Below are 27,323 nucleotides of genomic sequence, written 5' to 3'. Positions count from 1 at the left end.
CTTGGTCTGTGTTCTTACCAGCTTGAACACCATCTCCCAGAGAAAGCAGGAAAATCCAATTCCAGAAAAAAGCTTACTTTTCTAATTCCTTATGTTCCTTATGACAGACCACTCACCTTGCCAAATCCCAACGCATCCAGGAGGGCTGAGCAATGGAGAGCCGTGGATAATTGAAAGCTTGGGCTCCTGGGAGTTTCTGTGCGTGCTACATGTGCATTTTCCAAGGGCTCAAATAGAACACACTAGGAACTCCAAGAGTCACAGGGTGAAGAGCAATGCGGCCAGCACTCCGATCCGGTCATCAGCGACCTCGCCCAGGCCTTGGCTTCTCTACAACTTATGAGGACAGGACAGGGCTGCCTGCTTTCTCAGGTCCCTGCCAGCTCTAGAGCCTACAACCTATGATTCAGAAAAGTAACAAGGGGCTCTGAGTTTTTATTTATTTTTTTAAGCTTAATTTTTTCTTTTTTGTTGAGACAGGGTCTGGCTCTGTCACTTTGGCTGGAGTGCAGTGTCGCCATCTTGGCTTACAGCAACCTCAACCTTTTGGAATCAAGCGATTCTCCCACCTCAGCATCCTGAGTAGCTGGGACAACCGGTGCATGCCACTATGACTGGCTAATTTTTTTTTTTTTAAAGAGAGATGGGGTTTTGTCATGTTTCCCAGGCTTGTCTCAAACTCCTGAGCTTAAGTGACTGACTCACCTCAGCTTCCTAAAGTGCTGGGATTACAGGCATGAGTTACCATTGGCCAGGACTCCAAATAAGCAGAAATTATAACTTCACACAATGATATGTGGAGCAGATACAAAGCATTGGGTCGATTTATTCCTTACTTAGCGATTATTGCCCTACCAATTACTTTTTTAAACAAATCCCCCCAAAATGACTGCTTTTTCTTTTTTAAAAAATTTTTATTAAAAAAAATCTTTTTTTGAGACAGTCTTACTCTGTTGCCCAGGCTGGAGTGCAATAGTGCCATCTCAGCTCACTACAACCTTCGCCCCCTCCCCCCACCGGGTTCACATGATTTCCCTGCCTCAGCCTCCTAAGTATCTGGGATTACAGGCGTCTGCCACTGTGTCCAGCTAATTTTTGCATTTTTAAATTTTGCATTTTTGCATTCACCATCTTGGCCAGGCTGGTCTTGAACTTCTGACCTCATTATCCATTCACCTGCCTTGACCTTTCAAAGTGCTGAGATTACAGACAAGAGCCACCATGCCCAGCCAATGACTGTTTTTTCTTTCTGGCTCCTAGACTTTTCCAGTTATTTGGAATCTGAATAAAAGTTTCCTGTAGTTATTGTTAGTCACTAACATGAAAAATGTTTTGTACTCAAGTAGACATGATTATAGTAATTTCTTTTTCCAAAATTAACCCAGGTAGTACATTTCTTACAATATCTTCTCATTTGTTCTACCATCCCAGTTTCTTCTAGGAGACAGCTCTTTTATATACACATATATACACACACATACATATATGCATAGATGTATATGTGTGTGTATGTATGTGTATATACATGCATTTAATATACACACATATCTACACACATACACAGAGATATTGATTTCTCACACACCATTATTTTTAACTTGAAGGCAAAAAAATGTTATTTTAAAATCTCCATTATTACACTTGGAGATGTGGGAATGAATCACGCTATGATATTTATAAACTATGCCCACACTTGCCAAGGCACATTAGTAGAAGCTTATGGAATCATGTAAAGATCAGTGATTCACAAATTGTTTTTGGTAAGGAGCTTTAGACTAGAACGAATAATCCTGGGAAGATTCTAGGAAAAATCCCCTCCTGCTTTTGACCAAAGTTCCAGGCAATGCCTTCGTCCAAAAGTATCAGCCCACGTGGTAATGCCCCTGCCCCTTCCACCCCACTTGGCAGGGACAGGCTCCCTCTCTCCCCACCCCAACCCGCACCTCCTGGGGCCCCTTACCTCCGAGGCGCCCGGCCGAGGTACGGGGCTGTCTGAAGGCCACAAGCACCCTTCCTGGCGGAGGGGAAGGGGAGGACAGTGGGGAACAAGAAACAGAGGAAAATCATTAGCCCTGCAGCATCTAAAAACATGAACCACAACTGGAAACGGGGATCTGCTTAAAACGTGGAACGAAAAAGAGCTGGTCCCTTTTCAGACCTCACGTCTACGTGGAAGGCTGCGAACAAAAAGAAACACATGGAAAAGTTGACCTCCTGGCCAGATGGGATAGTGGAATATGGCTCACTCTCTACACCTGTGTGCTTGAAATACATTCAAGATAACCGTCCAGCCGCATTGGGTGGCTGCTCGACGCGGGCAGGCTGGGTTGAGGAAGCCCTGACGGAGGCGGCCTCGCGCAAAGCGCACGGCTGCGCTCGCAGGTGGACGCCCCTTCCCAAGCCCGAGTGCCCTTCCGCGCCCTACGGCGAGTGTCACCTGCAGTCCGCTTATTCACAAGGCAGCTGCAACGTCACATCTGGTGGCTTAGTATCTTTTTCAAAAACGTCTGGCCAGATTGACAAGGCGACAGGCCAGCCACAGGCCTCACGAAAGGTTCTTTCCAAGGCCGCACGCGTGCTGGAAAAAAAAGTACGCGTGGTACAGTTTTCAGCCTAGAGTGTGGCTGTCTGCAGGGTCCGCGGGGCGGGGCTGTCGGCCGTCTTGGGAGAACCGGAACTCAGGAGGAGACCGCGTTTGCGGTACTCTTGGAAACGGGCGGGCTGGGTCAGCACTGAGCCTCCGAGGGCCCCAGCGCCAGTAGCGAGGGCGGCGCGACAGAAACACCGCGCTTCGCGTTTGTCCAACACAGCGCGTTCCTGAGATACTCGGGGACATCCTGGAATCAGTGGCAAAAATATACGGCGGTCCAACTGTGCGGAAACGAAGCATGGGCTCAGGGACCGCCTGAAACCTGAGGGAAGGGCCCGGCCTAGGGCGCACCGGCGAGGGTACGGGTCGGGCGCCTGCGGGGCGACCGCGGGAAGTGGGCGGAAGCGCTCCCACCGCCCGGGGCCCAGGCTCCCCCTCCCCAGGCTCCGCCCGCCCAGCCCTCAGGGGCGCTCCTCACGCCGGAGCCCAGTTAGCCACAGCCAGGAGCGCCGCCGGGTCCACCTGCGGGGCACTCGGCGGGGCTGAGCGGTTCCTGAAAACGCCACTGACCGTCCCCAGTGGCCTTATTTCCCAAAAACGAGCAAACCCGGCCAAGAGCCCCAGTCCAGCCTGGAGGCGCGCCTGAGGCCCGGCCCTCAGCTGACCCAGGGCCCGCTCCCCTCGACGCACCCACGCCAACAGGTGGCCCCGCCACCTAGTCCGAGGCGTGCCCGCTGCTCCTCTCAGCCGCCTGCTCTCTCCCTCACCCCAGCCCTCGGCCCCCAGAGACCCCGGTGTCCCTCCTGGTCTGCGGCACTGAGTGTCTGAGCAGACGCTGCTGAGCTAGGTGGCACTCGCTGCGGCTTCCCTGAACGCGAGGACTGTCTTACCTATCTAATCAATGGATTGATCCATCTATCTCTATCTAATCTATTTCTATCTATCCATTCATCCATCTAATCTATCCATTTAATCTATCTCTATCCATTTGTCTCTACCTATCCAACTTATCCATTCATCAAACAATCAAGGGTATCGAGCTATCTAAATATCTCTATGTATCTAGATATCTGTATCTGTCCATCCATCTAATCCATCTATTGAGATGAGGGTCTCGCTATGCTGCCCAAGCTGATCTTGGACTTCTGGGCTTAAGTGATCCTGCCTCAGCCTGCTAAAGTGCTGAAATTACAGGCCAGCGCCACCATGCCCAGTTAAAGGGCTCTCTTCCCACAGCATCCATAACTAAGAATTGTTGCTGTTGACATCTCATCAGACTTGTCTCATCTTTTCCTCTATATGTGTATTTAAAAAAACTACATACGTAATCCATGTATACATTCTCCCTTGTACCGCACACAACCAAAGCCATTCTAGGGCCCCAAATCCACCCGTATCCTGGTGCTGCCCCTCTGCACCCTGGAGTTCACTGAGCGTGTTCCTCTGGGACCGTGTATTTTTAATAATGCATTTCCCAGACCTACATGCGTGACACACGTTTAATATAAGTAAATTCTTTCTCTGGGCCTGTGAACTCAGGCGTCCCTCTTCTCTATTCCCTCTCTCTCATTGGCCTTATCCAGCCTGTCAGCAGGCCTTCTAAGCATCCCACAGAGACTTCCTGAGGCCGGGAAAGGTAACTCAGGGCATGGCTGCAGCCCTGGGGTCTCCTCCTGGCCACCCCACCTTCCCCAGCCTTGCTGCCCAGGCCAAGCCAGCCCTGGACCTTTCCCAGGCCAGTGCACTAGTGTGGGTCCCATCTGCTCCTGTCACTCAAATCAAGGGCACAACTGTTACCTATTCATTTTCCTCGCTGGGGTGGAAAAAGGTGTCCTGCCCTGAGAGTCTCAAAGCCTGAGAGCCAAGCCTGGAGCAGGAGGAGGTTGGCCTCAGTAGAAGAGTTCAGGCCATTCCTGCCTTGGGACATCTGCCAGATGGGATGGCCTGGAGATGGGAACTTTTCCTGCCTGGCTTTTTTGCAGGAATAATGCAACAGCAAAATAAAAAATCCAAAATGGGAGAAAATGCATCTAAGTCCCATCATCCTAATACTTGAACAGATTTCTTTTTTAAAGTGCTTTTCTAATGCTTCTTAATTTGCATACATTAAATTTATACAATTGTAACCATAATGTGGCCAGAGTTTTGTATTCTCTTCTTCACAGTGTATAACATAAGCACTTTCCTCTACCACTACCAATTTTTCCAGCTTTGAGGTATAATTAACAAATAAAAATTACTGCTACATAATAATTTATTTAACTATTTACTGGCAATCACACCCTCCCTCAATTTATTTACTTTTATAGGAACATTTTTTCCTACGTGGTGCATAGGGACATTATAACTACGAGACGCTGTGGTGGAACAGCTTGAGGCCAGCAGCCGAGAGGGCTGGCACTTCAGCTCACTGCCCCAGGCTGCTGTGCAGAAAACCCAGACGGGAAGACTGACTGGAGTTCTAGAAAGGCTGAATCTCAACCACCCCATACACCGTTAGCTGATGCTCACTCCACAGCGTCCTCTGGCCATTCCACCAAGGCTGTCACATGCTGTTGGCAAGGTCACCGTCCTTATCCTTTAAACCTCTTGCACTGCTGGTGAAGCCTGCTGGCTCCTCCTCCATCTCTATGTCAAACAAGGGTTTAACTCTGTGATTGGTGCCCTCCAAGGGACCTGTGCCAATGGAGAGACTGCAGATAGCTGAGTACAAAGATGTGTCCCCCTTGTCTAGGGTGGGGGGTCTCCTCACTCCACATGCTAGGGGGAACATTTTCAGGGAGAAGGGGGCTCACTAAACAGCTGGTTTCTGCTCAGATGGCAGCATTCCTGCATCCTCATTATAGGACCAATTTTAATCTCAGCAATGAAGGCACTGATGTTCTCGGCTAATGCTTGCATTGTATTATTCAAAATAAGCTGTGAAATAAGATAATACTTAAAGTAGTTCACAGAATCTTGAGCAATAGGAACAAAACTTTGTTAATAATTTCACACAGGCTGAAATGCATTCCCTGTCTTGTAGGCTGTTTCCTGGTAAGAACAACCAAAAGGAAAGCGGCATTCACCCGGCTGTTCATTCACGACTTCACTATACATGTACTGAATACTTCCTTGCAGTCCTCTTCCATTGCAACATGTGAGTGGATGTGCACATGGCCAACAGATACTGGTGCTGCACGTCCCCAAGGGGTGGGGAACAGGGGCTCTGTACACCTCTCAGGGCTCAAACAGTCTCTCCAAATGCTTTGCTCCACTCAAGAAAGCATCCTGGAATGCCAGTGGGTTAGAGGGACATTACTCTAGAGATCACTTTGAATGAATTCTAGTTTACTTACTCTCAAATCACTCATGTTTGACCATTATAAGGACCAGTTCTTTGAGACCCACATGCACCTGAGCAGGAGCTATCAGGGGGTGTTACACCTGCCACAGGAGATGCTTACAAGAGGGCATCTGCTTTGGGGGACACAGAGGTCTGGTAGTGGCTCTCAGAGGCCTCCTGTATGTGCAGTGCCTTGCATGTGTGTTTTTATTCTTACTTTCTCCCTGGAACAAAGGTACCAACAAAAAAGGTAATATGGAATACTTGATGACAATTTAATATTACACAGATGGAGGCTACTACTCTCAGCACAGGTATAAATCTGTAAGGTAAGAAGTCTCTGAGGAAGGTAGCCACTGCATAGGCTAGAATTCTAGCCATGTTTTTCATTTTTAAATTTAAAACATATGAATTTATTATTTTTTTAAGAGACAAAGTCTATGTTGCCCAGGCTGGAGAGCAGTGCATTTTCATAAATGTGCTCATAGCTTTGAACTCCTGGTCTCAAACCATCTTCCCACCTCAGCCTCCCAGAATGCTGGGACTACAGATGTGTGCCACTGAGCTCAGCTTCTGCCACTTTCCAAACTGTGACCTCAGGCAGCTCACTTAGTTTCTCCCACCCTCAGTTTCCTTATTTGTAAAAAAAGGTGGTCATGAGGCTCAAATACCATCTATGAGAATTCTGTAGCACAGTGCTTTAAATAAGCTTCAGCAAATGGTAGCTCTTCTCATCGCAGGGAATGGTTACCTGCTGTTGTTATGCACAGTTAACGGGGGATAATTTTCCATTATCTCTTTAAAGATATCCCTTTAAAGACAATTAGTTCATTGACATTTCCTTTTTATTTTTTTAAAGAGTATTCCAAAGGAGGCACTTTGAATGGAAAGGCCCAGGAATGAGGGCGGCTTAAGCCCTCATTTGTGTTCATTCCAGATTTCTTCAGGAGCTTTCTCCTAAGGCTGGGTACTACAAGAGCCAAGAGACTCCTCAAGGGTAAGTTCTTCTCTGGCTCTGGCTACTTGGTTTCAGTAGAACCCCAGGTGCTACATGACCAAAGGCCCGCCACTGCATAAACATTACCTGTGCTCTTAAAACAGTAGCCCAGCATGGCCATCAGCTGCCCACCAGGGCAGTCACCACGACTGCAAACCTCAGCAGAGATTATCTGCACCATGCGCTGTTTTCTTGATGTCAGGAGGTCATGCAGAGAGGCAGTGGATGGGGTAAAAAACAAAAAAGACCTTTAGGCCAGGCACAGTGGCTCACGCCTATAATCCCAGAACTTTGGGAGGCCAAGGTGGGTGGATCATCTGAGGTCAGGAGTTTGAGACCAGCCTGGCCAACATGGCGAAACCCCATGACTATTAAAAATACAAAAATTAGCCGGGTGTGATGGTGGGTGCCTGTAATCCCAGCTACTCGGGAGGCTGAAGTAAAAGAATCACTTAAACCCAGGAGGCAGAGGTTGCAATGAGCTGAGATCATGCCAGTGCACTCCAGCCTGGGTGACAAGAGTGAGATTCCATCTCAAAAAAAAAATAAATAAATAAAAATAAAAAGGCTGGGCACAGTGGCTCACACCTGTAATCCCAGCATTTTGGGAGGTGGAGGTGGGCAGATCACCTAAGGTCAGAAGTTCAAGACCAGCCTGGTCAACATGGTGAAACCCTGTCCTTACTAAAAATACAAAAAATTTAGCTGGGCATGGGCATGATGGCAAGCACCTGTAATCCTAGCTACTCAGGAGGCTGAGGCAGGAGAATTGCTTGAACCCAAGAGGCTGAGGTTGAAGTGAGCCGAGATTGCACCACTGCACTCCAGCCTGGGCAGCAGAGCAAGACTCCCATCTCAAAAAACAAAACAAAACCAAAAAAAACTACATAATATTCAACTTTGTGATAAGCTTTTATTTTCCTTTTTTTTTTTCCCCTAAAAGGAAATCTGTACTGTGAATGAATACAGTGGACCGTTGAATGACATATGTTTAAACCTGTCTGGTCCACTAAAAAGCAGATTGTTTTCAACCTAATGTGTATTCATGAGATGTAAAAGCCTCTCATAGGGAGGGGGCCTACCTTTTTTGTCCGTGGGTTCAGCAAGACAGACTGCGGGGCTTGAGCATGCTGGGACTGTGGTATATTTGGAAGTCCTAGAACCAATCCCCTGAGGATACCAAGGGACAGCTGGGCCTTGCTGTTTGGCATTCTTCTACTACTGTAGTCACTGTCAGACAATCACTCCTGTTTGAACATCTCTGAGTAGGATGAGAACATTTTTCTTTTGGGTCTATAAGGCTGTGGGCAGAGTCTTGACAGCAGTAAACATGCCAAAGGCAGAGGTTTTCCTGTGACAGTCCCTAGCCGATATCCACAGAAGGTACAGCCACACACACACACACACACACACGTGGGCATAGCTGTCTTCTCTGCTAAGTACACTTGGAATTATAATGTTAGTCTAGTGCTCTGGCCTCTCTGGCTTATCCCTGGAAGTTGCCCCCATGGGCAGCTCTGGTGAGCACAGCTGCCCAGACCCAGGGACCACACTGAGGGGCTGGCTAGTTAAATGTCTCTACTGAATCCAGACTTATAATTCCTACATCTAAGAAAAACGGACACAGAAGGGTTCCAAATCTTGCAGGCTTGAAGACAGACATTTTCAGACTCCTTTACACTTGAGCATTCTGTTTCATATTTTCTTCCTTCTGAATAGTCAGTGAAAGGCCACACTAACAGGCAAACTCCTCACAAATTCAATCTGCTTGACACCAAAACACATGCATTAAAGAGAAAAATATCACCTGATCTTCCCAATAATTGTCTTTATGGTGCCGAAAATCAACATGTGTTACTTGCAGATCTGGAGCACACTGACTGAATTTTTTTTTCCTTTTAAATCGGACCATTTGGCACTTTTCTGGGGGAGCGGAGGAGTGGAAAATACTCCTAAGGTTATGGTATTTGGAGGTGGAACCTTTGCTAGGTAATTAGGTGATGAGGGTGGAGTTTCATGAATGGGATCCGTACCCTTATAAGAAGAGGCAGAGGGCTAGCAAGTTCTTTCCACAAGAGAAGGTGGCAGTCTGCCACCGGGAAGAGTTGCCTCATCTGAACCCGACTGTGCCATCACTGTGGTCTCTCACGTCCAATCTCTAGAGAAATCGGTATCTGTTGTTTATAAGCCACCCAGTCTATGGTACTTTGCTCTAGCAGTCAAACTAAAGCTGAATTTTAAAGTTTCAGCTCTTATGTTTATGTCCATTTTGAGTTAATTTTTGAATGGGCCCAATGTCACTCTTTTGCATGTATCTATCCAGGTTCCCCATCACCACTCTGAAAAAGCTGTCTTTTTTGCCATTGAATGGCTTTGGTATCCTTGCTGAAAATGACTTGACCATATATTTGAGGGTTTATTTCTGGACTATTCTATTCCATTGGTCTATATATTTGTCTACATCCCAGCACCACACTGTTTTGATTACTACAACTTTGCAGTAAGTTTTGAAATCAGGAATTGTGAGGCCTCTAACTTTTCAATTCTTTTTTGAGATTATTGTGGCTATTTAGGGTCCCTTGAGATAACATATAAACTTTAGGATGGATTTTTTTCCCCCTATTTCTGCAAAAACCTTCATTGGGATTTCAAAAGTGTTTACACTGAAGTCTGTACATTGCTTTGAGTAGTAATAACTTCTTAAAAATAGTAAGTCTTCCAATTCATGAATACAAGATCTTTCCATTTATTTGTATCTCCTTCCATTTCTTTCAGCAAACTATTTTTCAGTGCACAAGTCTTTCACCTCTTGGTTAAGTATATTTCTAAGTATTCTGTTCTTTTTGATACTATTGAAAATGGAATTTTCTTTGTTTTCTTACTGAATTGTTCATTCTACATGTAAATAAATGCAACTGATTTTTGCATGTTGATTCTATATCCTGCTACTTTGTCAAATTCATTAGCTCTGACAGTTTTGTGTTATTATTTTTTAAATAGAATCTTTAGGGTTTTTACACATAAGATCATGTCATCTTCTAACAGAGATACTTTTACTTCTTCCTTTCCACTTGGAATGTCTTTTATTTCTTTTTCTTGCCTAATTGCTCTGGCTAGAACTTTTAATTAATACTACGCTGAACAGAAGTAGTGAAAACAGCCATATTGTCTTGTTCCTGGTCTTAAAGGAAAAGCTTTCAGTCTTTCACCATTAAGTATGATGTAAGCTGTGGGCTTTTCATAGAAAGCCTTTACGATGTTAAAGTACCTTCTTTCCATCCTACTTTGTTGAGGGTTTCTATCATGAAAAGATGTGAATTTCATCAATACCAATGGCAGTGGTGGCCCATCTGGAGCAGCTGCTGAGAAAATGCTGGCTGTAGTGGGGGAGGCATGGCCAGGGCTGTGTACTCCATGGAGCTGGTGGGAGCTAGGAATGGGTGGGAGCCCTGTCCCCTTCTGAGATGTCAGGGCAAGAGCCCTGCCCTCCTGGGCACAGTTGCAGCCACCCAGATGCAGCTGCAGACCCAGGCATCCCTGTGCTCTCAGAGGCCTAGGAAAGTCCCGCTTCCCCTACAGGCTCAGAAGTGCCTGTTTCCGCTGCCTGGCCTCTCCCGGCTGCCTGGCCTCTTCCTTCTCTTGGTGCATGCTCCAATTTTGGAGCAAAGTTGAGGCTGACCGTGGACACTGTCACAGCTCGGCCAGGTGTGTGTGCACTCAGGGTGGTGCTGGCACATCAGCCCCCCGCCACCTCAGCCCCCTTCGGACTTTGGGTGCCAACAGGCATGGGAGGAAGGCTGAGGTGGGGGTGGGCTGAGGGTAGCTCTGCGTGGGCCTGCAGCTGTCTCTTGATTCTAACAGCCTGGGTGCCATGTATATGACTGATGACAGCAGGAGGCAGACAGGCTCCTGGGCAAAAAGGTGTGGGTCCCTGGTGAAGCCCCACCTTTAAGCCAGGGATGGTCTGAAGCATGGGCCAAGCTGTCAGTTTTGAGTGGAGTCCACAGACCAGAGTAAGAACTTATGATGCTTTTTCTGGGGCTTTCCTTGACCATTCATGGACCAATCAGCATGCACTTCCTCCCTCTGAGCTCATTAAAAATCTTGGATTCAGTTAGTCTTGAAAAGACATCAGATCAATCTGCCTGTGGATAGGAGCTACTCACTGCAGGTCTCCTCTCCACTGAGAGCTGGACATTTACTGCCATGACCTGCCTGAGGAAAGGAGCTACGCACTGCGGGTCTCTTCTCTGCTCTGAGCTGGACAGATGTTAGCGTGACCTGCCTGCAGAACAGAGCTACCCAGTTTAGGTCTCCTGAGAGCTGTTCTGTTGTTCAATGAACCTCCTCGCCACCTTGCTCACCCTCCGGTTATCCATGTACCTCATTCTTCTTGAATGTGGGACAAGAACTTGGGACCTGCTGAAAGGTGGGACTAGAAGAATTGTAACACAAACAGAGCTGAAACATGACTTTCCAAACAGAGCTGAAACATGACCCTCCACTCACCCCACCGTGGTTGACCAGAAGGAAAGAAGAGCTGCAGCCCTTTGGGGAGCCCATACCTAGGTCTCTCTGAACCAGGGCTGTGATACCCTCTTTGGGACTCTGTGGTTCCTCATGTCACCAAGCTTCTAGGTGCCATCACATTCTCCTCATCTAGATGCAGGTCTCTGCAGCGGATGCTGCATGCAGTGTATCTGGTCCAGCCATAAGCATACGGAGCTGCCTGCCCTGCTGTATCACCTAGCATGCCTGGCTGTGTGCAGTGGCTGGATCTCACCCTTGCTCACTTACACACCTCTCACTGCTCTGTGCTTGGCTTGCCCTTGGTAGATGTGGGATCTGGGCCAGTAGTAAGAGCTGAGAGCAGCCTGCCAGGGCAAGTGGGCAGGATGAGCTCAGCAGGCACAAGCAATACTCAGGCAGAAAATTCAGCCACAAAAATTTCTGGCTGGCAAAGCAACACCCCAAGGATCCTGAGAAAATACTATTTCTGCATCAACTGAAATGATTGTGTGATTCCTCCCCCCAACTTCATTCTGTTAATGTAGTGTATGACACTGACTGAATTTCATGTATAAAACTATCCTTGCCTTCTGGGAATAAATCCCCACTCGATGATGTATAATCCCTTTATGTTTTTTTAATTTTATTTTAATTTTTTAATTTTTTATTTTTTTGAGACAGAGTTTTGCTCTTGTTGCCTAAGCTGGAGTGCAGTGGTGTGATCTCGGCTCACCACAACCTCCACCTCCAAGGTTCAAGCTACTCTCCTGCCTCAGCCTCCCAAGTAGCTGTGATCACAAGCATGCACCATTATGCCTGGCTAATTTTGTATTTTTAGTAGAGATGGGGTTTCTCCATGTTGGTCATGGCTGGTCTTGATCTCCCTATCTCAGGTGATCTGCCTGTCTTGGCCTCCCAAAGCGCTGGGATTAGAGGTGTGAGCCACTGCGCCTGGCCTAAATTTTATTTTTATTTATTATTATTATTTTTTTGAGACAGAGTCTCACTCTGTCTCCCAAGCTGGAGTACAGTGGAGCGATCTCAGGTCACTGCAACCTCTGCCTCTTGGGTTCAAATGATTCTCCTGCCTCAGCCTCCTGAGTAGTTGGGATTACAGGCACATGCCACCATGGCTGGTTAATTTTCGTATTTTTGGTAGTGACAGGGTTTCACCATGTTGGCCAGGCTGGTCTCAACTCTTGACCTCAAGTAATCTGCCTCCCTTCGTCTCCCAAAGTGCCGGGATTATAGGTGTGAGTCACTGTGCCAGGCCAGTATAATCCTTTTAATATACTGCTGAATTTAGTTTGCTAGTATTTTGTTGAGGATTCTTGCATCAATGTTTACAAGAAATACTTGTCTATGGTTATCTTTTCTGTTGTGTCTGTGTTTGGCTTTGGTAGCAGGAATGTTGGCCTCATAGAATAAGTTAGGAACTGTTCCCACCTCTTCAAATTTCTAGAAGTTTAAGAAGGATTGATGTCAATTATTTAAATGTTTGGTAGAATTCAATAGTTAAGCCATGCGGTCCAGGTAGGAGATTTGAGACTATTGGTTCAATCTCCTTATTAGCTATAGATCTATTAAGATTTTCTATTTCTGGCCCGGTGTGGTGGCTCATGCCTGTAATCCCAGCACTTTGGGAGGCCAAGGTGGGCAGATCACTTGAGGTCAGGAGTTCGAGACCAGCCTGGCCAACATGGTGAAACCTCATCTTTAAAAAAAAAAAAAAAAAAGATTTTCTATTTCCTCATGATTCAGTCTTGGTAGGATGTTTCTAATAATTTTTTCATTTCTTTAAGTTACCCAATTGGTTTGCATACAATTGTTCAAAGTACTGTTTTATAATCCTTTTCATTTCTGTCTTTTTGGATCCTTTTTTATCCGAACAATACATTTCATATTAAAGTACAGTAATCTGCAGCCATGACTTGCTGAGGATTCCCCTGTGCTGCTCCGTGGGCTGCCCTATGTCCACATGTGCAAGGCTAGACCACACCTGGAACCATCCTGGGCTTATGCTCTCAGCTACATTCTCCTTTCCACACACAGAGAGGACCCAGGAATGATCAGATATGGGGTCTGGAAACAGCCAGGGAGAACACTGAACACTGTTTTCTAGCATGTGCTTTGCAACCTCTCAGAGAGCTAGAAAATCCATTTAAGTTCGTCATAGCCCGCATTCCAAAAAAAAATTAAATAGAATAAAACGATATGAGCACACTGTAAGTATTGTTTTGTAAAACGTCTGCCTTGATTGCGTTATAGGAGGCTTTTGTGTTGTGATATAAAATGTATTTCTTACTGTTCTTCATGGCTAAATACAGATTGAAGGCTTCTGAATGAAGCCAGTTATTCCCCATTTAGGGGGGGAAACTGAGGACAAAGAGGGTGCATTCCTCTCTAGGTGCCTCGTCCAGTCTGCAGTAAAGCAAGGCTGCTGTTGGGTATATTGACGCTACCCAAGGCCTAACCTCTCAGTGAATGAATGTATGGCCTCAAAGAGTTGGAAATCTATTTTTCTCCTGTTTCAGGGTGAGAATTTCAAAGAAGAGGTGAAACTGATCTTTGGATATTGAGCAACATCTTTGCCTTCTGATAATATCAATTTTCCCTGTTTTCTCCCTTTTTTCATGCAGCCCCACCACCATTCCAGTATTTTATCACTACCATCCTGTCCACTCTAGATGGCAGTCACAGCCTGGATGTGAAGCCAGCAGCCTTGGATGTCAGAGACTGCACCTCCCCCTTTCTTCCTCCCGGGGAATCCATCATCAGACTTCTAAGATTCAAAATCCTCCAACTCTGCTCAATCTAGGGCACATCCCTTAAGAGAAAAGGCAAATCATCTAGGAAGGTCTGCTGGGAAGAAAAGGAAGGGAATCCTTTCTATTTCTAGGACAATGCAATGGACTGGCGGGGGGAAAGCGGTATGAGGTGCCTCTCCCAGCTTGCTGCTGGGGATTCTGAGTAATCGGACTTCAAGAGGAATCAGCTTGGGAATGAGAAAGCTCCAAGCAGCTGGGAAATGTGGAACCACACAAGATCCAGGCAGGCTTGATCTTGATCTCAGCCCCAGTTGCCTCGTCTTACGTGTGAGAGTAAGTCAGGGCTCAGAGGGGAGCTTCTGTGACCTTCACTCAAGGTCACAGAGCTGCGGGATTTGCCCAAAGCCAGACCCCAGCCTGGTGAGCCTCCCCAACAAGGGCCACCCAGAGTTAGGATCACTAAGAAAATGTTTATTTTTTATTTTCCAGAATAAACCACACCAACTTTCAAGGACTAAGCAAAAAATAAAGCAACATATTTTACTACTAGATTATTAATGCTAATGCCTTACATATTTAAAAGATTACTATAAATTTGTTTATAAAAACTTTCATATATTTTATTTAAAATTATTATTTTATCCACCATAGAAACCATGTTCTAATGAATTACCTGGGAGTCTATATAGATGGCCAGATCATTACTACCTTCAGCATCAGTTTACATGAACAGAGGATGTTTTGCAATTGCAAAGGTAATACATGAATATATTCTTACCACAAAAGTTTTACTGCACAGACCAGGGTTCCTTTGTTTGTGCCTCTTCCCCAGGCACAGCTGTCAGTTTTCTGTGGGTCCTTCCTGATCCTTCTCTACAGGTCAGTTTGTAACTCGGACGTCAGTCTCACTAACTGAGTCGTGCCTGCCTTTGCACCAAAATTCTATCATTTAGTTTGATCACCCATATCATGCACAAGACTTAACTCTAAATGGATTTTGGCTGGTGCCAAAAATCAAATCTATCCCCAAAGCACAAGCAGGGGGAAAAAAAAGAGAAAGGTCTGTCATTGTGGAGAAGCTTTTTAAAAAAAGTTTTCCTTGATTTAAAAAACAAAAACAAACAAACAAACAAAAACAAAAAAAAACTAGTCAGCTGCAGTGGCTCATGCCTGTAATCCCAGGACTTTGGGAGGCTGAAGTGGTAAGCTGGCTTGAGCCAAGGAGTATGAGACCAGTCTGGGTAACACAGGGAGACCTTGTCTCTACAAAAAAAATTTAAAAATTAGCCAGGTGTGGTTGTGTGTGCTTGTAGTCATAGCTACTGGGGAGGCTGAGGAGGGAGGATCACTTGAACCTAAGCGTTCAAGGCTGCAGTGAGTTATAATCATGTCACTACACTCCAGCGTGCACAACAAAGTGAAATCTTGTCACTTAAAAACAACCCCAAAACCTGAAGGTAATCCCAAACTTTCTGAGCAGCGGCAACATCGGTAGAAGGACAGTAGAAGGACTATTTGAGACACTGTCACTTTAAAGACAAGCCTCAGCTCTTCAAAAGCTCTGCCCGCTGTTGTTCAGGTGGGAATCTGCACGGACCTGGGGTCCAGCATCCTTACGCAGCTTCCACCTGGCCGCGTGGCCTCCTGTTTCTCTTAATTGAAGGGAGACGTTCTCATTTTGAGGTAATGTGAAGTTGTCTATCCTCTAATGCTTCTATTAGACAGAGCAAAACCTTCCAAATGACCTGATAACGTGAAATCCTTGCTCACTCAGACACTGTGCAGCCAACTCATAGGACCTTGAGCTCTTGAAATGCAATAACGGAGAGCTGTCATTGGACAAAGCAGACGCACGCATCTGGTCTGCAGTGCAGCAGGATCTGCCTTGCCTGCAGGGAAATGATCCCCCACCGTTCGCCCCAGCAGCGATGCCAGAGGAAGCCTGTGGCTCTTTTCTTTAGTGTGGAGTGTCAGAGATTGACCGAATACAACTGCATCAGTAAGCCCTTAGTCCACGCCTTCAAGTCTTACTGAAAATCATTCCTTTCCATTGTTTTCCATATGCTTTTCTAAACATATGAGGTGGGCAAGAGTAAGAGCAGCAGGGCACAAGCAGCCAGCCCTCCAGACACAGCAGGAATGAACAGCGGCACTGAAACCCCGCTCCCTGTGCCCTCCGAGGGATCCCACTGCCTGTGGGTTTCTCAAACACCGCTGAGCTTGAGGCCCACCTCAGAGCCTCTGTCTGCGGGGGAGGGTACACTGACACTGCCCAGGTAGAGAAAGGCACCCCCTACACATGGCACACCCAGAGGTCCCCTCATCATGGATTCCAAGCCCCAGCACAGCGGGCTTCTGGCAGTCAGCCACCTGCCCAGGACTGTCTGCCCTCTGGCCACTGCTGCTCCCAAGACCAACAGAGAGGCTGCTGGTGGCAGGGCGGAGCCTCAGATAGTGGGGAGTCCATGGCCACCTCTGTCCCTCTGGCCACAGGCTTTAGCCACAGAGGAGGGCCCTGCCTGGGGAGATGACTAGAGAGCAGTGGCCATGAGTGACCATGTCAGGCTGGCACAGGACACACGGTGCACTGCTGACCCAAACATGCGGCTGAACTCAAAACCAGGCAGGAACAGTCTTTACTTCTACAAGGACTTTCTCGTCCATTTTTCTGGAAAACAGTGGCCCTCTCAGTCTATCTTGTTCTTCAGTTTTGTGGTAGAAGCCTGAGTGCAGAAGAACATTTTCTCTGAAAAACAGCCCCCACATGCTAACCCACAGATGGCAATCTGAAGGGTCCCCAGTGAGAGATGGGTGACAGCCTGGGGAGCACAGGCCCCCACCATGGCAGCCACCTCACAGCCCCTGCCTCAGGGTGTGGCCCCATAGGCTACTTTTTCAAGAGAAGATGGAAATTCCAACTTTGATGTGAAATCTCCCAAATTTAATTAAAAAAATTTTTTTATTTTTATTTTTTGAGATGGAATCTTGCTCTTTTGTCCAGGCTAGAGTGCAGTGACATGATCTCAGCTCACTGCAACCTCTGCCTCCCAGGTTCAAGTGATTCTCTTGCTTCAGTCTCCCAAGTAGCTGGGATTATAGGCACACATCACCATGCATGGCTAACTTTTGTATTTTTAGTGAAGATGGGGTTTCACCATGTTCATCAGGCTGGTCTCGAACTCCTGATCTCAAGTGATCTGCCTGCCTTGGTCTCCCAAAGTGCTGGGATTATAGGCATGAGTCACTGCACCCAGCCCCAATTTTTAAAAGCTAGATCAACTTAGGTCAGAATACCCTGTGGGACAAACCACGTACACAGCCATGCTCTAGGCTAATTCTGTGGCTTCTGCAGAGAGGAATTTGTGGGATGGACTCACCCCATATCAGGGCACTGTGGATCTGAGGAACAGGAGTTTCTGCATCAAGAGGGCTGACAGCCACCAAATGCTTGTCCTCCTCCCCAGCAGTCAGGACCCCTTCCCAATGTCTGGCGTAGGGGGAGCCTGGCTGTGCTGGGTGGGTCCTGGCTGTTCCTTCTGGCTATGGGAACAGGCACCTGGATTTTCACAATCGATTTAATCCCTGTGGGAGTTGATAGTGAAGAGATGTCTGATGTGATTTCTTTTGTTAACTTTTTAATTGAAATTGCTGTTTCTATAGGTCAAAAATGGTTGAATGTCCACAATTTCATGCTCTTCAATCTGGGTAAAGGTCCCTGTTCCTCTCCTGCCTCTCCTTCTATCCACTGATGACCACCTCTTCTGCTTGCATGCCATCTGCTGCCCTTGGCTGTCCACACAAGCTGGGCTGGACCCTTCGGGCCAGGCTGCAGGCAGTCATAAAGGGTCACCTAGGCTCTCTCAGCTCTAGCAAGAAACGTGCCAGCAACTTGTTCAAACAGGTCTCCGTCTGTGTCTGGACTATTCATGCCCATTTACTGTTTTCCCATAACTGAGTGGTCTAAGAAAATGAAAAGAAATCTAGACAGTCTGAAAGCTCAGACATCACACAAACTAGGTTCCAAAGATTCAGATTCAAACACTCAAGGATTCAGATTCAAACCCACCACTGCTATCTGCCATGATATAAGCATTTGCTTTGCCTGTGATGTAATTTACATCTGGGTTGCTAGTTTTTATTTTTATCCAGAAATGGCTACTTCCACCACAGTCAGGCCCACCAATGTCCCTGGGCTCCCCTGAGACACACAGTGTCTACTGTGTGGCAACAAAGGCTGACTGGCTTCAGGACGCCCCTCATGTTCATGTAGCATGTACTGTCCCAGGCCAAGGGACCCGGGAGGAAGGTGCTAGTGTCAGGAGGACTCTGGCAGAGGGAAGGAGGGCACTGGAGGTGGGAGGGGGTGCTAGCCGAGGGGAGTAGTGCTGCTGCTCCTCACCTGCACAGGAGCACACCCCATGGGATTGGTACCAGAACTGGTTAAGCCGGTCACTCCCTCAGGAAAGGGGCCACAGACGGCATCCGGGGCAGTCACCACTTCTCAGAAGGGGACTCTCTGCAAGAAGCATGGAAGCCAGGGCCACTGCGATGCTGTCTGGTTGACCTTGGTCTGGCCCTTCCTTGTGGTCAAAGGGGAAAACCCATGGAGGAGGGAAAGGGCCGCTCACAGCAGGGTGGGAAACTTACACAACCAAGTAAGGCTGCCCGCCTGCTCATCCTCCTCAAAACCAAAACCCAGTCCCATCCTACTGCCTCAAGCTATGTTTCCACCTCCACTCTCCAGGCTTCCAGCAGAAACATGGAACAATTAGTTTAACCAGAGTGTGAGGCCAAATCACCTAAAAGTTGGTTAATTTGATGCCCAGCCCTTCTGGCATCAGGTTTCAAAAGAACAGCATTTTCAAACGTGCTCACGCAGCCCTCGGGTGGGTCTCTACTAATCGGCCCCCATAGGAGGCACCCCAGCAACGCACAGGCTCCGAATAAGGCTGTGATCCACAGAGGGGACGGGAGGGATGGGAGGGACGGGAGGGACACCCACCCTCAGCTGCCGACTGGAGGGTGCTGGGCTCCCAGGGCCTTGGGCGCTGAGGGAGAAAGGCCTGGGACATCGGTGCTGACAAGGAAGGGGTGCTTAGCAGCTTGCAGGGGCTCTGATAATGGGATGCAGGGGCTCTGATGACAGAACGAAGCCATGAGGACGGCAGCACCTGCCCACACACGCACCTCCTCTCCAGCAGCCTCACCCTGGAGCACAGACCCGCACAGCAGCGCAGGGATCCCGGAGGCGGAGGACCACCAGGCTCTGCCAAGAGGCACAAGGCCCTCCTTGCCATGCCGACCGGCCAGCCCTGCCTGCCCAGCCCTTTCCAAGCCCTTTGGGAGGGGGCTACCTGACACAGACAGTCACCTAGGGATGGGGAAGCGGGCAACTTGGAACTGCCCTCGCTAACTGCACATGGGCTGGGCCAGGCTGGGCATGGAAACAGAGGAGACGCAGGTCCTCATGCCTGCCCCAAACACTCCCACAGCTCCCATGCCTGACACTCCTCCATCCCAAAGTCACAATCGGCTAGCCAGGCCCCCACCCTCCCCCAGGAAGATGTAGAGAATGGCAGCAGGGCCTCGGCCTCCACCAGGGGACTGCAGGTGCTGCTGGTGGCAGGGCTGGGGCGTGGCCACTGTCTCCTGCTCCTGCTCAGTGCCCAGCTCCTGGGGGGCGTCCACTGAATGAACTGCATAAGCAGAGGAGGCAGGAGTCACCAGGGGAAACTGTTCCCAAGGCAGAGTCCCAGACCGAACCCCAAACTTGTACTGCTGGGAAGCAGATGCTGTGGATGCCTCAGAGCCGGCCTAGAGAGACTCCCTCATGGCAACAGGTGGCCTCTTCTGTCAGTGAAGCACCCCCGTGCCAGGCAGTGCTCAGTACCTGGTGGGACCGGCTCCTCCGCCTCAGCGCTGCTCACATCCCTCAGATGATTCTTTGTTTCGGGGCCACCCGCACACTGTAGGACACATTGTAGGACTCCCCTCCCCCCGCTTATGATGCCAGACAAATGTCCTCTAGACACTTGGCAGAATCATCCCTGATTGAGACTCCTGACCTGAGTCTAGATGAATCAGACAGTTCCCCCAATACTGTACAGGGGAGCGATCAGGGAATAGGCATTTCTTAAAAGAAGTTAGGGAGAAGTAGAGAACTAGGAGGCAGGAATCCTGGCTGCGTGGGGGCATTCCTGGGGTGAGAGGACCTAGGTGAGGGGACCCTCACGGCAGAGAGGGGGAAATGGAGAGCATGGCCACACCGACAGTGTTAGCAAGGCCTGAGTCTGTGTCTAGGAGAGAATGGAGAACCTCATCAGCTGCCACTCTTTTCCCTTGTGGGGAACAATGAACTAGGCTAAGAGGCCAGTTTGGGAGGTGGAGCAAGGGCCTGGGCTGGGCTGCCTCTGGTCATTGTGCTGGAATGCATCTTGTGTTTTATGAAACATCACACAGAGCCCTTGGCTAAGCTGTGTAGAAGCCACTGGAGGGACAGCCCCACCTTGAGGAGGGACAACTTTCAATTCCAGGTTACTCAAGAAAAAAAGCAGAAATAGCGTAGCAGCTGAGGGCCTCAAACCACGCTGTGTGCAGCCGGCATCCCTGCAAGTGCCAGCACAGTTCCAGAGCAGAGCTCTCAGGGGCAAGACTGTACATGCACATTAACAAAACAAGGCCCAGACAGGAATATGGACCTGTGTGGACATAATTCACTGGCTACCAAATGTCTTCACCTGCCACACAGCGTGCAGACCTGAAGGGACCTGTGAATGTCGCTTCATCACCTTGATTTCAGGGAAGGGAGGCTCTGCTGGTGGCCAGTGGCACTTCCCGGGAGAATAAGTCACACAAACCCGCCACCACGACAGAGAAGACACTTTTTTGACACGTTTTGCTTTTCTGCTGTGCCTCTTGGTCAGAAAAGGCGTGGCCAGCGTACAGGTGTTCAGGACACAAGGTGCTATGAACAGGGGCTGCAAGTGGGGCTGGGCGTGCGCCAGGCTCAGAAGAAGGAGCTGCCTGACTTGTGCTAGGGAGAGAGAAGCCAACACAGGGGCAAGTCTGGGAGGAAGATGGGGGAGGGCCCAGGCAGGGGACAGAAAAGCTCCCTGTGTGCCTACACAGAGACCCCAAGCGTTCCGGAGCTCCTGGAGAGAGGGCCAGGAAAGGCTGTGCCTGTTTCCACCAAGGCCAGGTGTGGCGTTCACAGCCTGTAATACATTAAGACAAAGCAGCCACGTCTTAGCCTTCTGTGGTTCTGAAACTACTGTTGCGATGAGATTTTCTCCCTGTCCTGTCTTGAAACAGAGGAATCGCATACACTGTGTGTTTAGAACTTCAGAAAAATCAGTCCTCCCTCTGTCCGACAATCTACAGATATCAGGATGCCAAAGCGTTCAGTGCATCTCGATGGTGGAGCTCTGTGGACACCAGACAAAGGGCCCCAGGATGCTGCTGAGGCTTGAGGAAGGTAAACAGCAGTGTCAGAGCGGCTTGTGGACTAGACTGAGCACCCGAAGAGAGAACAGGAGGGGCAAGAGAGGATGCAGGGGCGAGTGGAGGAAAGGGCTGTGGGAGTGCACACCTTCCCTGGCATCCCATCTCCTCCCTGAGGCTGCCGTGTTCAGCCCTCGCCACGTCTGAAGGTAGCACTTGGTGGCACTCACTCCTTCCCTCTCCCCATTCCCTGCAGGAGCTGCAAAGCAGACAGCACACCTCAGCTCTGCCCATATGGATGGCTGCACCAATGGGCCCAGTGAAGGGTGAGCCTGCCCTCCTGAGAGGGGTCCCAGTGGTTTGAGGGAAACCACTCCAGGAAATCCACCTGGATGGCTATACCCTGTACTCTGGACAGCCTCCCTAAGTCAGGGCAGAAGCAGGAACTGCACAGCCCTGGTCCTGAAAAGGGATGCCTCTCCTGTGCTCAGCAAACCGCAGGATTCGGCCACGCTGCCCACCACTGAAGCCAAGGATCTACAAGCTCGCTGAATTCACCACTCCTAACCCTCTGGCTGGAAGCAAAGCCATCAGAATCACAGTCTGCAAAACAGGCTTGGGACAGGACGCTGTAGCAGCCCCTGGTCTCCCAAGTTTGATTATAGAGCAGTTTGGCTGAATATCTGTGTTTTACTTTCCAGAGGAGGAAGCTGGTTTGGGGCAAGAAATAACTGGAAACCTAAAATTAACCCAAGCTGAGTGTGTACCCCTCTACAACCCCACCGCTGATCCCCTAGGAGGCTCCCACGGCCTCAAGCTCCAGGTGTCCTCCAGTTCATGGCACCCAGGCACTGCTGGCATGTTCAGTGACAATGAGTGTGTGATTTGTCCCTGAAGTACCCTCAGGACCCAGCTCAGGACAGACTTTACAACACGATGTATCTCACAAGTGCACTGCCAAGCCAGAGGAGCCAGGCACGAGGGAGCACCACAGCCAGCCCCATCGGTGCACGGCTCAGAAGCTGGCAAAGCCACACACTGGGCAGGGGAGGCCTGGCAGGGGCCAGGCGGGCTTCTGGGAGGACTGCCATGCCTGTTTCTTGACTGGGTGCTGGTCACACCAATGTGTTCAGTTTGTGGGGACTCACGAATCGGAACACTTAGGAGGTACGCTTCACCGTGTTTTTTAAATGTCAACTGAAATGTTAAATGTTCCAGCCTCTGAACCCTGATGGGCTCCTGAGTCTCTTGCCACTGCCTGACTCTGGAGCCAGGGTGGCCAGGGTACTCACCTGTGGCAGCCCGTCCTCCCGTCTCCGGCTCTGGCTTGGGCGGTTGATGAAGGACCGCGTGGAGACTTTGTAGTGGTTCAGCAGGCAGACGATGACCACCACCATCACCGTGACCACGACGACAATGATGATGATCTGGGCGAACTCCAGCTCCGCTGCCGTGAAAGAGAAGAATGGTTAGCCACCTGGACCCTCTGGCCCCGCCCCATTCTCCAGGTACCGCCACTGGGCCAGCCAGCAGGCCCTCTGAAGGCCTCTCGCACACATCTGGTCCTCAGAGGCCACAGAAGACAGAACAACTGTCCCCCTTTAGGGAAAGAGACATGAAAGCACAATTGGGAGGCTGAGCAAACCTGCAGCCAAGAAGCCAGAAGTCTGTGCTTCTGGCCACATCTGCCACTGGATCCAGCCCGCTGCCTGGGCCACGGGAGGACTAGGGTGTCCTTAGAACATCTCCCAGAAAGGTTGGCCTGAGAGGGGACTCTTCCCCACAGACCTCTGCTCCCCTGCGTCTTTGTCCCACAAACCTTGTCTCTGCAATGCTAGAATGAGAGGCCCTTAAGAAGGTACGTCTATCTGCCCACAGCCTTCTGGAAGTGCTGGCTGTAATGATCCCTGCTTCCCACATGGGGACGTAAGTCCAGGCCAGAGTGCTGGCCCCAGTCAGGTCTGTGGGCAGGCACCTGGGTGCCACCTTCTCCTAGGACATGAAAAGCCCAGGGCTCCCATCACCTAGACCCTCTTCCTGCCAGAGGACGCCCTCCATCCCCCACCACAGAGAGCTGAGAAAGTCTCCCCAAACTGAAGCTATTTCTCCAACGTCACTGCTCTAGAAAAGTTAAACCCGTCTTTATGGTTGCATGGAGTTCCTCAAAGCAATCCCCCAAGGGACCCATACTCAAAAAGAAAAATTAACATTGGACCCTTCCCTCCGAGGCTGTGGCTCTGCAGGTGAGTTAGGAAACACATCTGCATTGTTTCCAGCACTTCAGGAGTGGTCAGCTCCCCTGGGTTTCTGACACCACCACTCCAAAGATTCCCCAAATGCTATTGACACACACTTCATACGTGAGTCCAGCAGCACAGAGTGACTTCCAGTCACAGCGCGTTGGGCCAGCAGCTGGAAGCAGGTGAGTCAGACCCCTGTTTTGGGAGAGGAAGTAGGTCAAGGGCTCACGGGCGACCTGGACCCACTTTCTGCCCCACTCTCCCAGCCCATGGCTCTGCTGCCTGCTTCATTCCTAGTCCCCCATGCTGGAAGGAAGTGACTAGCCATGCAGTGATGTAAATTCAGAGCAAGGGGCTCGGGGATGCTGTGAGGAAGACAGTGCAGGAATCTGGGGGTGGCATCATGTGGGACATGACACAGGCAGGAGGAGGGGGAGAGAACACCATCAACTGCACCGCCCTGGGTTCACAGCACACACACACGCACACACGCATCACACACATATGCGCACACTTGTGCTGCAGCTGGGCTCAGGCCCTGGTCAGTGGGGAGGAGTATCTGTCAGCGCATCTGTTCATATGTGGGGCGATGCAGGCCGAGACCAGGTGGTGCTTCCCCAGCAGTTACGGCTGCGTGCGTCTGCTGTCCACACCCTGGGAACTGAGGGTGAGGGTGGACAAGGGGCTCTCTGGATTCCTCCGTGTCCTACCCTTTGGGACTGCCCTCCACTTCCACACTCAGATCCCAACACCTTAGGGACTGAGGATGGGCGTGGAGGGCAGCGGGGCCCTGGGGCCTATATGAGAGGAGCTGGTTCCTTAAGAATGGAAAGCGGAGTGTGTGTTTGGCTGATGGCTGAGCTGTGCACAGCGAGCAAGTGGATCTGCCAAGTGCCCCCTGCCCCACAGGTAGGGAGAGGCCAGGTCAGTGGGAATATCACCCTTCCCTGTGGACACGGACAAAGCCATGCTCAGAGGCATAGAGGCCATGCCCTGAGCAGCTTCCTGAGGCTGGCAGTCAGTGAGGCCTGTTGGCCCTGCCCCAGCCAAGGGGCTGCTGTTGCCCTGGGGTCCCCCGTGACCTGTCGGCTGAGTGGTGGGGGGACTCTAGGAACCTGGTGCCTGGCCCAGCCTCAGGGTTTGAGTGTCTACTTCCTATGGGGAGGAAATGTCCAGCAGAGCTGCCATACTTATATGACACCGCCCCCAACCCAAGAGCTCCCCAGGGCTTATCAACAATTTTCGTTCTGGGGGCTTCCTGGAAAGACTGCAAATTGCTTCAAGCAGGGGCTTGGACCCTTTACAATTGGGTTCCAAAAGAAATGTGACCGTATTTCTACTCACAGGCCATGGGAAGTGTGGCACGTTTGTTTACCTAGGAACACAGTCTTTGACTCTGCCCCTGTGCGTAACCTTCCTGTGTCTGGGACACCCTGGCCTTGACCCTATGTTTCTCAGGACGCTATCCCCACACACCATGTGATGTCTCCCAGGCTGAGTCTGGAGCCCCTACTTTGTCCCTCCTGACACAGGAGGCAGCTTCATTGGTACAAGGTGGATTGAAGAGAGACTCAGCACCCCCAGGCTGAGAGAATGGGCTGGGATGTGTGGTCCCAGTGGGCTCTGTCCAGCTGCATGGGTGTGCTCTCTGTGAGGGCAGCCACCACCAACAGGACAAGACCTGTACTGGCTGCAGAGTGCCTGACTGAGCCTCCAGGAGCCCTGAGGGTCTGTGCAGGGGGTTGGCCACCAGCCTGAGGAGATGGCCAGAGACAAGCATGAAAGGAAGCAGAGAGATTCCGCTCAGGACAAAGGCAGCGAACACAGTGTGAGGACTGAACCCCAAATAATGCTTTGTTTACCAACCCTTATTTTTATTTTGTGGTTAAATAGCAGAGGATTCACAAATTACCTTTCAAGTTAAAGCATACCCTGGGATTTCCAAATGTTTTCTTTTCAAGAGAACTTCATTGCTTTATGGGCATGGAAACAGGAAAATCATGGTGACAGGGGAGGTGCGCAAAGTCTTCCCTTGGAGGATGCCTTTCTAGGTCATCTGTTCTTGAATATGGAAAGCTACGCAGGTAAACATTTGCAGCAAAGCAAATCAAATTATGTTTTCATAAGTCTCTGGGCATTTTTTTACATTATTTGTGTTTCATTTGAAAAGAATTTTTATTACCAAAATAATAAAACTTTTTGAAAATTTAAATCATATAGAAGGAAACAGTGCAGTGTAAAGTCTCCCTTCCCAACCCACAGTGCCCTGACTCCACCAAGCCCCACTCCGTCCCACATGAAAGCCCAGGCCCCCGTTGTATGTGTCTGTGTTTGCTATGAAATAAAGGCTTTCCTCTTTTCAGTTATTGGAATCGATGTGCAAATATCTTGTTTGTGTCTTTTCACTTAATACATCACAGACTTCTTTAAACAAGAACACAGATGCACTGGCCTTGCTCTGTCTGGCGGCTGTCTGTTACAGAGGGCGCACATACTGGAATTTGCCTTCTCCAGCTGGTGGCTGTTCAGGCAGCTTGCTTGTTTTCTTTATTCTCTTATGACCATAAGATTGCATGTGTATATGTGCAAGTGTATGGTTGGCACACATTTGTCAATATACTTGTAGGAAAGACTCCTAAAAGTGACATCTCTGGGTCCAGGGCATAATCACTTTTAATCCTCATGGCTACTGAGGACCTGCCTTTTGTAAATGCTGCACTAATTTAGGCTATCCCAGAAGGCACGTTCCCCACGCCCTCATTCACAGTGGAGACTCGCCCTTTTAATTGACACCAATTGGATGGACAAAAATATGTGTCGCATTTTAATTCATATTTCTCCAGTTACTGGTAATTTCAGATCTTTTCCAATGGTTATGGTAATTTGTATTTCTCTTTTTCATAATCATATTAGTGTGTTTGTAGTTTTCTCATTTATTTCCTATGTATTTATATGAAAGCTTAACATATTATGGTTACACATCTTTGTCTGTTATGTGTTGCAACTATTTCCCCTAGCCAGTCGTTTCTTTAAACTTGGCCGTGGGTTGCTCTATAGATGCTACACATTTTTATGCCATCAATGCTCTCTTTTTCCTTCACGGCCTCTAAACTTCCTGTTTGATTGGGAAGGTCCTCTTTAATATTTGAAACATAGTTTTTCTTCTAAGATTTTTGGAGTTCATATTTTATGTTAGATCTTTATTTGCTCTGGATTTTACTCCTCTTTTGGTCCGTGACAGCACATGGAACATGCGACATTGAGAGGCGTGCATCTTTTGAGCTAATATCTTATTTAAAGATTCAGGCAAGGATGAGAACGATCTCAGTTGCATGAAACAGTGCATGGAATTACTCTCTGTAATACTAAATTCCAGGCTGGGTGTGTCTGGAATCTCAGCACTTTGGGAGACCAAGTGGGGTGATCACTTAAGGTCAGAAGTACAAGATCAGCC

At 49.0% G+C, this 27,323-nt stretch overlaps 1 protein-coding gene across 17 annotated transcripts in view; it reads right to left on the bottom strand.

The window, feature by feature from the left end:
• The window catches only part of LDLRAD4 (low density lipoprotein receptor class A domain containing 4), a 418,190-nt gene that overhangs the window by 7,643 nt on the left and 383,224 nt on the right, over positions 1 to 27,323 (bottom strand). For 15 of the 17 annotated variants that reach the window (XM_039463614.2, XM_074383794.1, XM_074383797.1 and 12 more), the window contains 2 exons: positions 22,922 to 23,076; positions 1,961 to 2,014 (listed from right to left, as the gene is read on the bottom strand). In XM_039463614.2, coding sequence (XP_039319548.1) covers positions 1,961 to 2,014; positions 22,922 to 23,076 — 209 coding nt within the window. The remainder of the gene's footprint in view (positions 1 to 1,960; positions 2,015 to 22,921; positions 23,077 to 27,323) is intronic. The other 2 variants (XM_039463613.2, XM_010335607.3) reach the window with 1 other exon arrangement.

The sequence above is a fragment of the Saimiri boliviensis genome, chromosome 13, assembly GCF_048565385.1.
Source record: "Saimiri boliviensis isolate mSaiBol1 chromosome 13, mSaiBol1.pri, whole genome shotgun sequence".
Classification (NCBI taxonomy): domain Eukaryota; kingdom Metazoa; phylum Chordata; class Mammalia; order Primates; family Cebidae; genus Saimiri; species Saimiri boliviensis.
Note: the sequence above shows the minus strand (reverse complement) of the source record. Positions and strands in the feature narration are given on the sequence as shown.